The sequence below is a fragment of the Haliaeetus albicilla genome, chromosome 12, assembly GCF_947461875.1.
Source record: "Haliaeetus albicilla chromosome 12, bHalAlb1.1, whole genome shotgun sequence".
Taxonomy (NCBI): domain Eukaryota; kingdom Metazoa; phylum Chordata; class Aves; order Accipitriformes; family Accipitridae; genus Haliaeetus; species Haliaeetus albicilla.
In genome coordinates this window covers 26,185,749-26,203,673 of record NC_091494.1, presented here as the reverse complement: position 1 = coordinate 26,203,673, position 17,925 = coordinate 26,185,749, and the positions used below count along the sequence as shown (strand labels likewise).

At 37.9% G+C, this 17,925-nt stretch overlaps 1 protein-coding gene across 7 annotated transcripts in view; it reads left to right on the top strand.

The window, feature by feature from the left end:
- MEGF11 (multiple EGF like domains 11) overlaps nucleotides 1–17,925 on the top strand; it is a 293,642-nt gene that overhangs the window by 74,131 nt on the left and 201,586 nt on the right. For all 7 annotated transcript variants that reach the window (XM_069798622.1, XM_069798618.1, XM_069798621.1 and 4 more), the window contains exons 3-5: nucleotides 4,257–4,380; nucleotides 6,844–6,945; nucleotides 8,492–8,592. In XM_069798622.1, the coding sequence (XP_069654723.1) occupies nucleotides 4,265–4,380; nucleotides 6,844–6,945; nucleotides 8,492–8,592 (319 nt within the window). In that variant the 5' untranslated portion in view covers nucleotides 4,257–4,264. The remainder of the gene's footprint in view (nucleotides 1–4,256; nucleotides 4,381–6,843; nucleotides 6,946–8,491; nucleotides 8,593–17,925) is intronic.

Here is a 17,925-nt window from a genome sequence, read left to right as displayed (position 1 = left end):
AGTTTAGCACTTTGTCATGGACTGGAAATTCTGTTTGAATTTCATGTCAAAGTCATGTTATGAAATATTTTATGACAGAAATGTCAAAATGAAATGTTTCACTACTTCTGCCCCTGAACAGGAAATTCGCTAATGGTCATTTTTAGTTAAATTTTCTAGTCTGTCAGCCAAGGAAGCAGAGGAGAAATTTAATCTGGGGTTTTGGTTTTGTTTTTCTTTTTATTCCCAGCCACTTGAAGTATACACTAGTCCTCTTTCACAAGAGTATTACCAAAACCAGGTTCTCAACACCTAGAGAAAGTTTTAGAGGATACTTCCATCACCCAGCAAGGATTCTTTGGGGTCTTATTTTCTCTTCATGTAGGTTCCCATCTTGTGAGGTACTGTCATCCTCAGCTTGTGTTGTACTAACTGCAAAATTGAGTAACAGACCTGCTTCTGTCCACACTCTCATATACTTCATCCAATTTAAAGGTTCATCTGCATCTTCTGGTCTCTTTGCAAACCCCAGCACAGTTTCCTCAACAAAGATTTTTGTAAAGTGAATCCACAAATAAATCAATGACTTGCCACCTGCTGGTTTTTCTATAGCTAAGATTTGGGGCTTAACAGTGAAAGTGTGTTTCCTTTCTTTTGTGATGGAACCAGTGACCTGTATTACTACTGTAGGTGAAATACTGAAATTTATTAAAAAAGGAGCAAGGTATGTGAAAATGGCTTAATGAGTAACAGATATGTAACCTAATCACTTATAATTAACAGAGTGAGACACTTGTGAAAAATCACCAGATTGTATTTTGGATTGAAAGACCCTCTTTCTTGCCAAATTGTACCTAAGTTGATTTCTTTCATTCCTGAAAAGAAAAATCAGGCCTGGAGACACAAAAAGTTAGAGTCCTTCACACAGAGGACTTATATGTCATTTATTTTCTTGTTGAGCTCCAAAGGCTGCCTATCCTTGGGAGAGTAGCAGTGGCAAACACTGGAAATGTTTATGTAGTTTGGCTACATCTTTAATGAAGTTAAAGGCATTGTACCCCTGAAAGGCTGATGCTGCCTCCTTGGAGAATATGTTCCAAACATTAAATACAATGCAGGAATGTAGTATATATTATGGCGAGCCATAAAAGCTGAAAAAACCCCTGCATTAGATGTTATTACTGGATTCTTTTTTGATGTTGGTTTTTAATATATGTGCTCCTATTTTTAGAGTTTTATTCTGAATCTTGTAATAGCAACCATTCCATTTTGGTATGAGGTCTTTTCTATTAACAGTGATCAAAGTGAAATATTTAATTTCAGTTAGAAAAGAGACACTTGAGATGAATGAGGTTCTGCTGTATTTGGAGAGTTGGATATTTCTGATATACGATCTGACTTACAAAGTTAGAAAATTAATTGCACAAAGCAGTTAATTTATAAACAGATAATAAAATAGCATTAGCATTAAAGGTTTAGAAAACAATTTTGAACCTCTTTCAAATACACTGCTTATAAATAATTCTTTGGTGTTTGTTTGGTTTAAAACCTAAGCTGATACATTGTTTTCTTAAGAACAAATGGAGATCTCTGAGTACTACAGAATTCAAGTATAGGGCTGCTTTAGTTAAATGCAAAAAAGCTTACTCTCTTTAGGTAGAAGTCAGGCTGTCTTTCTGCTTCTAATTTAGGCTGTTGATGTTCTCAAGAAGTTAACAAACTGAGCTGTCGTGGTTTAACCCCAGCCAGCAACTAAGCACCATGCAGCCGCTCACTCACTCCCCCCCACCCAGTGGGATGGGGGAGAGAATTGGGGAAAAAGAAGCAAAACCCACTGGTTGAGATAAGAACGGTTTAATAGAACAGAAAAGAAGAAACTACTAATGATAATGATAACACTAATAAAATGACAACAGCAATAATAAAAGGATTGGAATGTACAAATGATGCGCAGGGCAATTGCTCACCACCCGCCGACCAACACCCAGCCAGTCCCCGAGCGGCGATCCCCCGCCCCCACTTCCCAGTTCCTATACTAGATGGGACGTGACATGGTATGGAATACACCGTTGGCCAGTTTGGGTCAGGTGCCCTGGCTGTGTCCTGTGCCAACTTCTTGTGCCCCTCCAGCTTTCTCACTGGCTGGGCATGAGAAGCTGAAAAATCCTTGACTTTAGTCTAAACACTACTTAGCAACAACTGAAAACATCAGTGTGTTATCAACATTCTTCACATACTGAACTCAAAACATAGCACGGTACCAGCTGCTAGGAAGACAGTTAACTCTATCCCAGCTGAAACTAGGACATGAGTACAGAACTCGGTTTTGATTTAAAACCCCCCTCTCTTGAGAATTGTATTTCCTTAAGCAGTTTTTGCCTTGCACTTGCTTTGAACATTTCTGATGATTGGAAGCAGGCTTTCCTTTAGTCCTGTTTGTTCAGTCTTGCCATGTATCAAAGAAGCAGAGAATGAAGAAAGGGGGTAGATTGCAACCTATACAGTGCTCAGAAAAACTTGTCCTCTGTACTTTGGTATTATTCGAATGGTAGCTAGTGTAATACGTTAAAGGCATCTTTTGAAGATATTTTTGTTAAAGGGCTGTCTGTCTTTTTGTTGAGTCTCATACTTGGGTAGTTGACATCTATTAGTACATGTTATGTTAAAAGAAAGTTAATTCTTCTCTCAAACAAACTCTCAGTTTTTGAACATTAGGTTTGTTGAACTTTTGTCCCATGAGCACTTGTAGGTCAGCTGTTCAAGCCACTTTTCCTCCATGGAGAAAAGTAGTGTCTAGGACAAGTGTAGCGAATGCCTTTTCAATAAACAGAACTATCTCTCATGGCCTTGTCTTGTCAGCCCTCTTAATTTCCAGAGTAAGCTTTTGTGTTGTTGCCATGGGACTTTGAAACAGTCTGCAGGTAGAGAATGGTCACTCATAGACTTAAATCCATTTCATGAGGAACATTAACATTAAAGCATGTTAATTAACATTAATATGACTTACATGGCTTAAGACCTATCTGTGGGTTTAGCAGAGCTCTGGGAATAATTTAAAAGATGAGCTATTACTCCATTGGGATCTTGACTTCAAATCCACTAAAGGCAATGGGTGTCCTTGAACTAGCTAAGAAGGCTTTGAATCAGGAGGTAATTTCAGATCAACTTTCCTGGCTATCCCTGTGCTGTTCATTCTGCTTTGTGATGACTTCTTTATCTTGGGCTGTATATCAGTGCCATGCACAGCAAACCCCTTAACATCCCTTTTGGTGTTCTGGACCGTAAGGCAATGAGCCATGTGGTTTTTAGATGATCATATGAAGATTCAATCTATTTTTAGGGCAATCTTGTTGCCAGGAATAATTTATGGGACTTTTGATTTGAATGGTGGATTATGTGACAATGTAAATGCCTGAAATGGATACTTAAAAATATTTTTACTGACTTAATGTTTAACAGATTAACACCTCTGAAGTAGTTACATTTAAAAGCAGCTTTGTATTTCCCATATATTTTGTATTTTTCTCTGATGTCATTGGGGACCTTTAGGCAAACCACTAGAAACCATGACTTTGATTTCAAAGCCCCAAGTGAGCAATGAGTAGGTATAAATCAGTACATTTAATAGATGAACTGTAAGATGATGAAGAGACCACACCTAATGAATTTTATACAATCTACTTTGAACTTCAATGCAAATATTTTTATTTCATGTTTAGTGTTCTGCATAATGTGACCCAATACCTTGACCTCTGTCATTCCAAGTGATTCCTCACCTAAGAGTTGAAAAGTGAATTGATTTTCCTTCAGTCATGTAATAAGCATATGTCTCTAGATCTAGCCTACATATTGACACATGTAAAACCCATTTAAATAAATCAAAGCGGGTATTTGGGTATTCTTCCATTTGCCTATAGGCTGATGGAAGAATAGATTGTTTTAATACCTCAGTTATTTATTTTGTTGGTACAGACAGACAGCCATAGAAATGATCAGTATCAGAAATGTTCTTTGGAAGAATCATAGGGGCTGTCAATCAATTGGGTAGCTTAATCATCAAATTAATTGGTTTTAATAGGTTTAAATGCATGAATTCCTTTTAGAATGCATTTGCACTTTTAAAAAATTTACTCTTTAGTTGATTGCTTTTTCAAGTATTTCAGTTAGTAAATAACTCCACAGTATTTGGATTCGCACAAAAGCAAGGATGAAAAGGCCTAGAAGGATGTTTTCTTCAAAATTGTCTTTAATGGCTATACTTTCTTTTCTTTACCTAGATACAGCAATGATGGCGCATATGCTATTCAAGTGGATTCTAAAAGGACTTATTCTGTCTTTTCTGCTCAAAACTGCTCTGTCCCTAAACCCAGATGATCCAAATGTCTGTAGTCATTGGGAAAGGTAATGTATAACATGCCAATTTTTTTTTCATAGCCGTTTCAGATTTTTACATTTAAAAGGCAAAAGAAGAGCCATAATTTGCTAAATACCACCCTGCCTCACAAAAGAACATGGATTTGCATGACAGAAATAGTACTTTTGAGTGACTTTGAGGAATTGGATCATCCCAGAGAATTGGCTCTAAAGCTGGAGTTATAGACCACATATCCCTCTGTTAGCTGTCTGCTCAGCAGTACTTTGGAAAGCTCCTCCATAGTTTCAGCTAGAGGACTGCAGAGGTGTGTTTTCATTTATCGTGGAGAGACCTAGAGAAATGCTGGTCTTGTTCAATCTTTTTTTTTTTCTGGTTGTCAAGCAAGACTATTAAAGATTTCGACTAAGTTTTAAGCCCTTCCTGCTGCAACATGCATGCTTATTCTGTATGTCCTGAACTTTGTGGCTGTATCTGCCAAATCTGTGTCAGCTTCAAAGAGTAGCTGCATGAAAGCACTGAGAATTAAAGGCCTTGGTAATTCTTGTTCTCTCTATTGTTACAGTGTCCTAGTCCTAAAAGTGGATCTGTGCAGGACAGTTCTGAGTACATAGAAGCCCACTAGCTTTGATAGGGTTCACATTCATGCAGGGTCTGTTTGCAGAGGCTAAAGTTCCTGTACTCTTAAGTTTAACTTTTGAAATTTCCAGTTCTGTTCTGTGGTTTAGTTCCACACAAATATGAATTACTGTACCCTTTAACAAAATAAACCCCTTAACAAGAGCAAAAATGGAATCATACTTTAATGGCACTATGTTTTGATTTTAGAGGCCTTAATTAGAGAATTAACTGTTTGTAGGTAATGTAACTGCAAAGCAAAAACCATACAGGAATAGGATTTTGCAGTCTGTGTTATGAGGTGAAGTGCATTCAGAGCACAGGAATAAAATATTGATTTTGTCTGAAGAAAGTCAGCAACCTAGAGACCCAATCAAGGAGAAACAAAAATTAAATACCAAAATTGATTTGTTGTACTGACCAAGATGACTTTGTTACTTAGATGTTAATAAATCAAAGGGAAAAGATTGTTAGGGCAATTGCTGGATAACAAACGGGATCATAAAATAATAATCAAGATTTGTGAGTGTTACTGTTTTACATTAATAATGAGCAATGTAAATATTTTACATTTTGGCATTAGTGGAAGTAAAAACATTACTTGTCAAATCCAGCAAACTGCTAGAGGGCAAAAGCAACATCTAGTAAAATCTTGGCTTGTCTAGGACGGGCATGATAAGCAGGGCAGTAATAGTCCAGTCTTCGATTTCAAGCCAATCACACTCTCCAAGCAAATATTTTGGTATTACCTTATGGGTTCAGTCTCACAGGGCTTAATCACATCAGCAGTCCCACTGATGAGAAGGAAATCACTTTGAGGATTAAGACAATCGATATAATGAATGACTTGGAGGATCTAATTCCTGGGTCTTGACCCTGCCAAGAATGATTTTGGTATCATTCTCCAAAGCTATTGTAGATCTGATAAAGTAGAGCTTGTTTCCAGATCAGAACCTGAGATTATGAGTCTCTTAAGCAGTGCACATACTTACTATAGGGCAATACAATGTTCTAAAATGACTGACACTAACAAGTCAATGAGATTTGTGTTCCTATATAATGTGAAAGGCCCAGACACTTTCAATGTAATCATAGTAAGAAATATAGTACCTGTTGCATGAATAAGTAGTGTTTTGGGAGGGAGATTGCTGAATTCTTAGTATCATTGGAGCTCTGTGATTTCTAATCAATTTGCTCAGTTTTTGTTTATATCCATCCATTTGTCTGAAGGGAGGTAATCCCATTCTAACCGTACATCAAAGTGTTCCAAATCTAGATACCAGTTACCTCAAGTTACAATTTTCAGATAGTTCTGAGGTTATTTCTGCTACAAATTAAAAGGATTAAATTTGTGCAGCAGAAAAATAAACACTCTTCAACTTTTACAAATGTTCCTATTTGATTGGTGCACCCAATATATAAAGTAATGATGCTGCTTCATCATAAAATGAAGTGTGAGCATCCCATGATGCTGGTAAAATGCAGCAGTGCTAAGTTAATATGAGCTCTTATTAGCATTGCAGAACACAAGCAAAAATTAACAGTCCTAGGCAGGAAGGCAACTGAGACATTTTAAAAACCATGAATTTTAGTAACATTTGTTTCTTTTCCAGAAGGGAATGGTTTATTACTCAGACTGAAATCTCTATGCCTATTTTAGTTATGGAGCCCAAGTTTGAAACTTTTCCAAAATTTTCAGGAAGAGCTGTGGTTGAAGAAAACCCTTTTCTGGTTTTTGGTAATGCCCAAAGTTTCTAAGATTATTGATTTAATTATTTTTCATGCTGGAGCTAGATGTATAGCATATACAGGGAACTGAAGATTTTTGTGTTGCAACAAACAGCCTTTCACTCTCTTTCTTTTTCTATTCCTAGCTATGCTGTGACAATACAGGAATCTTATGCTCATCCTTTTGATCAGATCTATTATACAAGATGTACTGACATACTGAACTGGTTCAAGTGCACTAGACATAGGTAAGAGCTAATCCCCAGAAATTTTAGTTTTATTTTGCCTTTTTATCTCCTCACATACCTTTTATTTATCCAAACTTTTGTGGTGCTGTAATATAAATATGTATGGAAAGATGTATTTTAGTACAATACCCAGGGTGTTTGGCATTCTAGGGCATTGATTGAAGTAGAGAGATTTTTGCATGAAATTTGAGTGAGATTGGTGGTAGTCAGTCTCTTATGGGGCCATTCAGGAGCATGCTTCCTTGCCATTCACCCAGCCATGTGATTGGAAGTGTTTATTACATGACCAAACATAAGCAACTATCTTTTCCGAGTGATCAGTGCATGTCCAGGTTTATGGTAGGAAGTCCCTGCAGCTCCTAAATTGTGAAGAATCAGGCACTTGAGGGATAGCGATAATTAGAAATGGATCCATATTTGAAATACTGCACCCAAATCTGTACTGAAAACCAGGCAGAATGAGGATGGGTCCATTTCTAGCACTGAATGAAAGCTGATACCAAAGAGTTAATTTTTTGCAGGCTGCAAGATATCACTGTTATATTCGTTCTGATTCCAAGGAGAGAAGTATCCTAATAAACATCCACTAATATTCGCAATCTTTCAAGGGAGTTTTAGCAAGCTAATTTGTACCTTAACTTTCATGCATTCAGTAGCAAGAGGTTGTTCAACACCATCCCAGTCTGTCTGTGGGGTTTTGCTTATGTTACAATGTATGGTTACGATGTATGGAATTGAACAGAGATGCAGAGCTTTCTGGGCTGTTGTATAGATTGAAATGCAGCAGAGTAAATTTGAGCAATTTATCTAACATGAGGGACAACAGATTTGTTCAATTTAGGTAATTTCAAATAAACTAACATGAACAAAGCTCCTTTGAAGTGTTTGCTGTTAAATATTTTCTGTTAAATATTCCTTTTCTAATGTGGTATCATTGCTAATGCTATGAATAAGTCTAGAAAAGCTACAGAATGCTTAACACCTCTGAATTTTTGTGTACTACATATTGTGGTGGGGAAAACATGCTTTAAATACTGAACTGGGACTATAATGTCATTTTGCAAGGCATTGGAAGGGTTAGCAAGTAGAAAGAAATCACTTGGGGTTAACTTCACATTTTGTGTATTGAGAGCAGTTTCCATTGTGGTAATTTCTTGTGTAGCACGCTGGCACAGTGGTCTCCGCAGAAGATTCTGTTAATTCCATTGATGATAGCTGACCTTGCTGATATGCAGAAATGAATCATTTATTCTTGAAGAAGCTCCTTGCCCTTGCTTTAGGATTGGGGAAGTGTTTTAAGATAGCAGTCCCAGGAAGGGCTACGGTGATTGACTGTCATGAGTACTGTGTTTATAATACAAGTTATATTTCAAGTTTCAAAACAAGTATTGATTTTTTTTTTATTGTGGCTTTTAATATCAAAAGCTTTCATGCATTTTAAAATAATTATTGAATGCTATCCTTACTATAATTTAACACAAATATAATTCCAACAGTACACATGGATTTTCAATATTGTCAAATGGCTTTCTGTCTTGCAATTTAGAATAAGTTATAAAACAGCGTATCGAAGAGGACTGAGAACTATGTATCGGCGAAGATCTCAGTGCTGCCCTGGATATTACGAAAGTGGAGACTACTGTATACGTATGTACAGAGCTTTGATTCAGATATGACAGTTAAAAGTAATTTTTGGAGGAGCTGTAGACAAATTAAAGATGTATTGCAGTAGTAATATGACAGGCTGATTTTCAGAGCTGCTCAGAACCTTCGGAACCCACTGATTTTAGTCAGAATTACAGATACAGAACGTTTCAGGTCATTTCACGTATGTGCTTGAAATGCTTATAGTAAATGCATATAGAAATGCATAAGTAAAATTTTGCTGAAATCATTGGGGAGGGAGTGAATCAAGTTCCTGAGTGCTTTCTTGAATCACACCTTACTTTGGGGAGTAATTTATGCAAGTATGACCTAATGTTAAAGAATTGGGGGAGCTGAGAACACTCTTAGGAATAAACTATTACATAGTTTAAGGAGCAGCGTAAAGTTTCTACCTCTTAACTTTGAAAGTTCTTACTTCCAGTAAGAACAGTTAAAATCTCACTGTGTTTCACATGGTTCCTGTCAATAATTTTGCTCTGTTTAAAGCTTCGCAAATGCCAGAAGAACTTTGTCCTAATTGCACTGTATAAATAAATAAAAAGCTCTGGAGTGTGTTAGATCAGTCCGAGGGGGACAAAAAGCAAAATGGATCTTTCAGCAACACCTAAAAGCATTGTTAATTAAAAATGTCCTGTATGTTAACGTCATGTGTTTTCAGTATTGCAGCTTTCTAAGTATTCAGAGACAGAACACATTTGCTACACTTTGCTCAAAAGGCGAGTGGAGCTGGGGATCTCTTGTCTATATCTTGTTAGAATGGGATTATGACACAAGAAAAATACAAGAAGGTTTTGATCAGCATCAGAATCCAAATTTTATTGACAAGTTTAGAATGCCATAGAATAATTTAAATGCGAACATGATACAAGTATCCAGCTAACTTTAAATATCTTGACACAGTGCTTTAAAGCTATTTCTATCTAGTTCTGTTGGTGGTTTTATCTGAGTACCTATATTGTACTTATATTGTAATATATGAGCACCTTAAAAACATGAATGGACCCTAATCTCATTTTAAATTACCTTTATGCCAAATGGTTACTTTAAAGGGGCTTTGGACTGTGAAAAATTACCAGCCCTTTGAGATAAGGCATTAGAATTAGCCTTATTTTACGGAGAGAGTAATAATTTGACCTTTTGAAGTGCGAAGTGCTGTTACGCAAGTCCTGAAAAACATTTCATGTAACCTATTGTCTTTGCTAAAATCCTTCCTATATTAAGTTTGTTCTTATCTTTAGATTTCTTAAGTGTCAATATCATTTTAGCAGTTGTTCCACATACTTTTATTATCAATTTGAATTTTGTTACTCAAAATCCTGTCTGGCACAGAACATATTTATTTTCACTTTTCTCTCTGCAATCTATTGATATTTTTATTTTTTATTTTTTAATTGGCATACTGGGTGCAACAACAGGACATCTCTGCAGACTTTCTGATTCTTTGAGGAATATTAACATTTATTTTAAAGTGCTTTTTTGTTAATATGAATACTCAAGAGTTCTGCTGCTGTCTTTATATTATGGAGAAAGAACAGCATACAGCACACACCCAAGTTTTGCTAATGCAGAACAGGCAGCAAGTATCCCATCAGACCAGGATTTTCATGTTTGACACAGTGCAGATAATACTCACACATGTAAACAACAGAGAGAATGTAAGAGTCAGGTCATTATCTGCATGGTCATAAATGCAAAGTGCATGCCTCAGGGACATTTTTTATGTATCCTCCTTCCTGGGAGATCTGAGCAGCAAGTGCAGCTGAGAGAGAAATGATGTAAAGGAAGAAGTTCTCAGTCATGATTGATAGATACTTGGTTTTATTGTTTTGATACCACAAGTAGCCACATAGCAAAAAAAAAAAAAAACCAAAACAACAAACAGAACAACACACCAAAAAACCTCAAACAAAAAAAAACCCAGACAAAAAAATCTCATTGAAACTCTCTGACCATGCAACCAACAGTTTGAAGGCACAACATTATTTAGCTAATATGATCCTTTTCATGTCATCCCTTTTGTTTCTAACACATAAAGCTTTGGTCCCATTAGTTCTGTTTTGCTTTGGTTTTCCAGAATATGTTCCTGTGCCAACAAGCAAATTCTCCCATTCATCATTCTTTGCAGTCAGCAGTGAATTCCATTTTCATTCCTGGAGGCACGTCCCTTCTTTTGCCTCTTTCCTTACCTCCCCTTTCCCATTTCTTTCTTTTCTTTAAACTGGTATTTTCTGCTGCTTCCTAACAAGGTAGTCTAGTACTCCTGTCCCACATTCCTCTAGACATGTTCAGTGCCTTCTCCTTTAATGGCAGCTGCTACAAGAGAGAGGTCAGGAGACACCATCAAAATCATTCCACTTGCCTATGCTGTCGTAGGGTGCCATGGTTTGGAAACGAGTGTGCTTCCGCTAAGCCCCACTGACATGAAGGGAAGGAAGCTCCAGCCCTGCAGAGAAGGTTCTCCCCACTCAGCCAGCCCTTCAAAATCTATTCCATTAGCAATCATGGAAGCCACTACAACACGGGGAGGAGAGAATGCATCCCGCAGTGAGTCTGATGATCAAAAGAAAGTTTGATTAAAAAACAGTGTGTAGATTAAAGGCTAATTGGTTCTTCTTTCATTAATAGCAGTCCTTATTTCTTGCAAAAGTTAAATAGCTTTGTAATTAACAGTGACATGTTTAGACTAGAGAAGGCTGAGTTTAAATCTCTATTAATGACTGTTTCTTGGCTTTTAAAGCAGGAGTGAAGGCTTTCAGCTACTGTTTTGATCTTTTCCCTTCTCATTTACTATTTTTTAAAGGAATGTCAGATATAAGTTTTTATCTTTGTCCTCCTGTTGGGATTTACTAAATGGATTAGGTCTAATAAAATCTACCCTCAGCTCTAAATAATCAGGTTGACCCAGAGCTTCTTGCTCTGCCACTCTTTCTCTGGTGTCGTCTTTGCCATTTTGCGATCTATATATGCTACCGCCCCATAAAATGTGGGATTCAGGCACAAGGTCAAATAATTTAAATTGTTGACTGATAAGTTTTACATCTGCCCAGCCCATTAGTACTTAGGCTAAACAGTTTTGGGGTATGAAATTGTCTTTGTGCCTATAAAGGGATTGGAATATTTTTGGGTTGTAATGGTATTCAAAAGATACCACCTGAAAAATGCTGCAAATGCACATCTGCATTTTTTTTCCATTGATGTCTTAGAAATGGTTGCTACCATTCTGGTAGTTTTGCAAAACGATTCACCTTCTCTGAATGTTCTTACACGTGACATAGCTTTTCACTGAGCTGTCCCTGAAAACAAACAGCGTAGTCTGGGTAGTAAATCAGGGTAACTATGATTTACTGTACTTTGTATGCTAAGGTAAGCTTTTGGCAAAGCAAATGCATAAGCTGCAGAAAAGTCTTTTTTTGAACAACCACAGGGTTCAACTGCCCTTCAAGGTTTTCGTAAGGATGTTTTAAAATTATATTGCCTAGATTAGTATCTGTGGTAGATAAAGCTTCTCTGAATACTTTGCTGCTCAAAGAAAGAAAAAGAAAAGGAATATTACATGACTCTTTCATGATTTTTACCCTTTGAGTAGATGGTAATTGAATACTTCCCTTTAAGAATATGTCAGGTGGAAAGATCCCCTGTGTGCTAAATGGATACATTTTTGTCTGAGAGACTAATGCTTTGTTCAGTCTGTCCATTTTAATCTTATTCTTACACAACAGATTTATATAAAAGAGACGTTTCTTCTAGGTGACAAAGGGTCAGAGACCCAAGCATGAGAAAAGGAAGACGGGACTGCAAGCAGCATCTACTTATATATGACCTTTTGGCAGAAAAAAACAACCATGAAATGCAAAGTTGGGAAATCACCTTTCTTCATAAATTGAGATATTTTAGCTTTTAACAGTTTTCTTTTTCAGTCTCATACCTTACACTCTTTTTCTAATGTATAAATCTATGCAGTGTGACAGGATGTAATAATGACAGGATTAGTGATTTAACAATCTTATTTGCTGCCATTTATCTGTCATTCAAACCTGCCAAAATTCAGTAGAGTTACAGATTGACCATTTCATGGTTCTTTCCCTTCTTGGCCAAGATATTATTGATCTCAGACTGTTTCTCAACATTCAGCTTTCCACATTACAATTGCCACAACGATCATCAGGGCTCCTTGACTTTGATAAATCTTTTTCTAAAGAAATTCTTGGTCTCACTGGTTGAATCTCAGTTTGTCACCTGGAGTGGTAGTTCACTGAGGCCAGAGGTTAGGGACATTATGATATTTTCATGTAGTTATTTACCCATCTTTCCAGGTAGCCTATGTCTGACACCTTTAATGAATTTCAGAAACAAATGAGGAATGTTTTGTAATAGCTGACCTGATGAAATTATGCAAATTTGGGACCTGATTCTTTTTCAGGATTTTAAATAATGTTTCATAAATTCTGTAATTCCAGTAGACACGCCAACTTCATAGTACCATGTATACTTTTATATTGTAGCAATATGAACACCCATACCTCAGGACTGTACTCAAATTTACAAGGCTGCATGGCTAGTGCAGTTTTTGTAATCTTTCAAAAGACTGCCTTATTGGAGCCATATGGCTAGATTGTTAAACATCTGTACCATAGGAGTAACAATTCCAAAGCTTCCTGCCATCTGGATGAATTACAATACTTGCAATTCAATGCATATGTTACAACAACACACTGACACCACAGTAGAGTGTACTTATGATGAAAAGAGAAATAATAGCTTATGTGATCAGTGCAAAAGTTGTACACTCTTAGAAAATGTTGAATCAGCGGCATAAACTTCCTGAATATTCATACTGTTTGTTCATATGTCACATTCGTTGATTATTTTCACTTTATAAGGCAGGATCTCATTAACATTTTAGAAGAAATGTTGTCCCCCCCTTTTCTCACCTCAGTTTTAAATTCCTCATGGTGAGCATTCCTGTAACTTGAAAATATATTGTTTGAAAACTGATGGACTTAGGAAATATATTTTTCTTGTCTTTATAGACACACGTTAAAGCTGGTGCTAGTGCTTTCTGTAAGAGCCTTACTGTTACATTATTCAAGTACGGCATTCTGTACATCAATAATGCAACATAAATTATGGGAAATGATATAGCAGTACATAGATACTTTGTATCAGGGGACATTCTTTTTCTGATTTGGAATGTATGAGTGCCAGAAAATGGTGTGGAAGGCCATTCTGCATATAGTGTTATTAATTATAGAATTGAAATGACAATAGGAGATGCTTTGAAATTTCTCCTTTTATATGCATTTGAGATGACTCCATACATCTTTTTCCAGTGAAGAATATGGGGAAAATAATTTGGGTCCTGTGTTCCCATCTGAGGGGAAACTTGCACAGGAATTAAGAAATTCTGCTTCTAATAGTAGTAGTTGTAGTCATAGTCATAGTGGTAGCAACGTTCTTACCTACCACTGTGTGGTGACTTGAGAGGAATCAGTTTTCTATTGAATGAGGAGGTGGGTTGATAGGAAAGCAACAGAAGGAGCATGCAACAGAACTGGTTACCTGCATTCAACTTCTGCTACTATACTGCAGAGTATAGCCTAGGAGCCATATATACCAATGTCTAATATACCATTTTACAGAACACAGTGGAGCAGGCCACGGCTTTGCAAACAGTAGAGGCCTTTGCTTATTCATTCTCAGCATCTTGGGAGGCAGGTGTATGTGGACAGGAAGAGGGACACCAGCCTTATAAGTAGGTCAGTTCATTTTGTGGCATAGATGAAGACACTGGGCTACTATTTAGTCTGAAGATAACGGAGAGACCTCTTTGATGGGAAGGTGAAAAAATCACTTCTCATCTCCCATCCATCATTTTATATTTGCAGTCAGCTTCTGGATGCTGATGGATTTGCAAAGATGCTGGTGGGAAGTAGTAATGAAGTAGGGGAAGGACTTCTGGAAGAAATGCAGTAGAAGGAGGAGAAAAAATATTCATACAAAGGAATGAAAATAGCATGAAGTCAGAAAGGGGGGTATGCTGAAGCTATATAATGTCTCAAGGGGCTTAATAAATATCAGAGAAAAAATTATGCAGGCATTATGGTTAGAAAAAGATTTAGACTGTTGCTAGTGTAGCAGTAAAAAAGCTTTTCTGGCTGCTTTAGGCAATCACAATTGGATCGGTATAGAAGAATAATGGGAATGTAGACACAGAAGGAGACACTGAATCCAGAGCTACTCGTAGTATTCATGCTAATGGCCTGGATGCCTGGAAGCTTCAGTAGGATCAGAAAAAAGGCACAAGAATCATAGATGCGAGTTCATTGTTGAATTCAAAGAAAGAGCCATGCAAAGTTTAGTCCATTAATTTGCCCACTTTTAGCAAAGACAGGTTGGTTCTCAGCTGCTATAAATCAGCACAGTTCCACCATGTTTGAATGGACATCTTCAGTTACTTCATCCTCACTTCCACATCTTCTTTAATGTCTCAATTCCCTTTCAAAATCCCCTTTCTCTTCTCCTGCTTTAATACACTTCAGTGTTGTTAATGCTAGTTTGCACTGATCTAGAATGGTGTGGAGGGCACCAGCGCTAATCCACAAGAGCTTTATGGCTCAATCCTTCCTATGTTGCTGGTATCCATTCACTTGCATAGGCTTATAAAAACAAGATCCTGTCCATCCCATATATGAGTGAACTGTTTCTGAGGATGTATACATACAGGACATTTGCCATTTATCGAATTATGAAGGCACAGAACTCTGGAAGAATTTTCCCTCCAAAAGAGTTTGAAGTTCATTAGTAGTCCAGACGTGTGGTGAGCTGGGTTAACTTACTGAAATCAATAGGGTCAGAAAGAAGACGGATGTGTGAAATGAAACACATGTTTAAAATGGAAGTTGTTTTCTTGACCACTCCTTTGCATCCTTCTCCCATTTAATAGATTTATTTCCCTTGTGCTCTGAAGAAGTTTTAAAGCCTAGTAGAAAAGGAGGGAGAGAGAAAGAAAGAGAAAAAGAAGGTACCTAAATCTAGATGCCATTTAAAAAGAGCTTCTGATGTACATACAAAATCTGAGATAGCATCTTTTTCCACTTCTTCTCTGTTGTAGTTTCCTCTGGCTGTGACCTTCCCCTGACCAGTTCCAGAGTCTTTGTCACACATTAACTCTAGATGTCTGGGAAGCCATCAGTCAGATGTGGGGGACCATTCTAAGGCAGATTCCTTGCTGACTGAAAAAAGATCTACTGCAACCTATGCCAGGTGTAAGCACCTGTCACCCCTCTTCCTCATTTCTAGGCATCTTGTAAGATTGAAACTATACAATATAATAATAGCATAGCACAGTATTGTGGGTTTACCCCAGTACCTGCTTGCTCACTGACCCATACAGCTGCTCTCACTCACTTCCCCTGATGGGACAGGGGAGGGGGAAAGGATAAGTAAAAGAAAGAAAACTTGTGGATTGAGATAAAAAACATGTTTAATAAGCAAAAGAGAAGTGCAAGAGAGAAACAAAATAAAACAAGTGATGCAAAGGCAATCACTCACCACCTCCCATGGGTAGATTGATACCAGCCAGTTACTGAGCAAAAGATGGCTAGTTTCCTGAAAGCCCCTCCTCTCCCTTTTTATTGCTGAGCATGACGTTATGATACATGTAATATCTCCTTGGTTAGTTTGAGTCATCTGCCTGGTTGTGTCACCTCCCATCTTCTTGCACACTCCCAATGTATTCACTGTGGGGGGCAGCAGCGTGAGGAACAGAGAGCATCTTGATGCTGTGCAAACACTGTTCAGCAATGACTAAAATGCTAGCATTATCAGCATTGTTTTGGTCACAAATCTAAAACACAGCACCATCCAAGCTGCTATGAAGAAAATTAACTCCGTCCCAGCCAGACCCAGTACATACAGGCATACTGTAGTTAATAAAACATACTCATCAATATGATCCTCATGAAATCTCCTTATGGTTTTTTTTTGCTCTTTCCACCTCTTAGTTTCAGTAGTGACAGGAGACTACTTTAAAAGCTGGTTGTCGTGGTTTCAGCCCAGCCGGTAACAAAGGACCACGCGGCCGCTCGCTCACTCCTCCCGCCCCCCTCCGGTGGGATGGGGGGAAGACGGAGGAGAGGAAAAAAAAACCAAACCTGGAACCTCGAGGGTTGAGATAAAGGCAGTTTACTGGAACAACACAAAGAAATTGCAACAACAACAACGGTACTAATGAAAAAGTATACAAAAAGAGTGATGCACAGTGCAACTGCTCACCACCCGGGACCTGACGCTCTGCCACTTCCCCCACCGAAAAGAAGAGCCCACCCCCCGGCCCGCTCCCCCTTTATATACTGAGCATGATGTCACATGGTATGGAATAGCTCCTTGGCCAGTTCAGGTCAGCTGCCCCGGCTATGCCCCCCACCTCCCAGGTTCCTGTAAAAATTAACTCTATCCCAGCTGAACCCAGGACACTGGTGTGAACCACTCTTTTCAAATATTTTTCACTCACTTCAGAACCTTGGGAAGGACGAGCCAGTGTTGGCAGTTGTCTGGGCTGGCTGAGGGTTTGTGGCCTCGCTCCTGCTACCCTCTGGTCTCTCAGCCATTTATAGCAACAGCCGCGGATGCCCTAAATATGTCAACCTGTGCAGGCAGGAGGAGGCATTTGGCTACTTGGGCGCATTTACTTACAGTTCAGCTATTCCCCATCTCCTCTATCACAGGAATGAGACTGGCTGGAAGCACTTGGCAGATTGAATTTGGCCCAAAAGCTGCATGTTAGGCTTAAATATACTGCTTTCAGCATCTTCCTGTGCATAATTTACATTATTTGTATGTGAACTTTTGGAACATGTGCCTGTAATTATTACATCCTTTTAGCAGTCCCTCTTAAAAATACCAATGACATTCACACTAGGAATACCGCATGAGCCTGCCATATGAAATACCATACCAAACTAGTTGTGTTTATTTATGTTGGTTTCTCAAATGCTGGGTAATACCTGGGAGTGGGTTTACTGGGTGGGAATTTAAAGAGGTAGTTCCCTTTGTTCCCAATTAGCTTTGTCTTGTGTGGCACGTATTCCATGTCTCATGGTAGGATAAAGATATATTATTCCATGGATTTCCAATTGCTTTTGAAACTGCATCTATTTCTGATGAATATGTGGTAGCCTATAAAAGTAGGCCAGCTACTCTGTAGCTTGATCCAAACAGATAGTAGTCTGTTACAAAACAAGTCTTTGAAATTTGTAGAAAGCAATCACATACGTTAAAATAAAAAGTGCTTACAACTCTGAAGCGTAAATCATT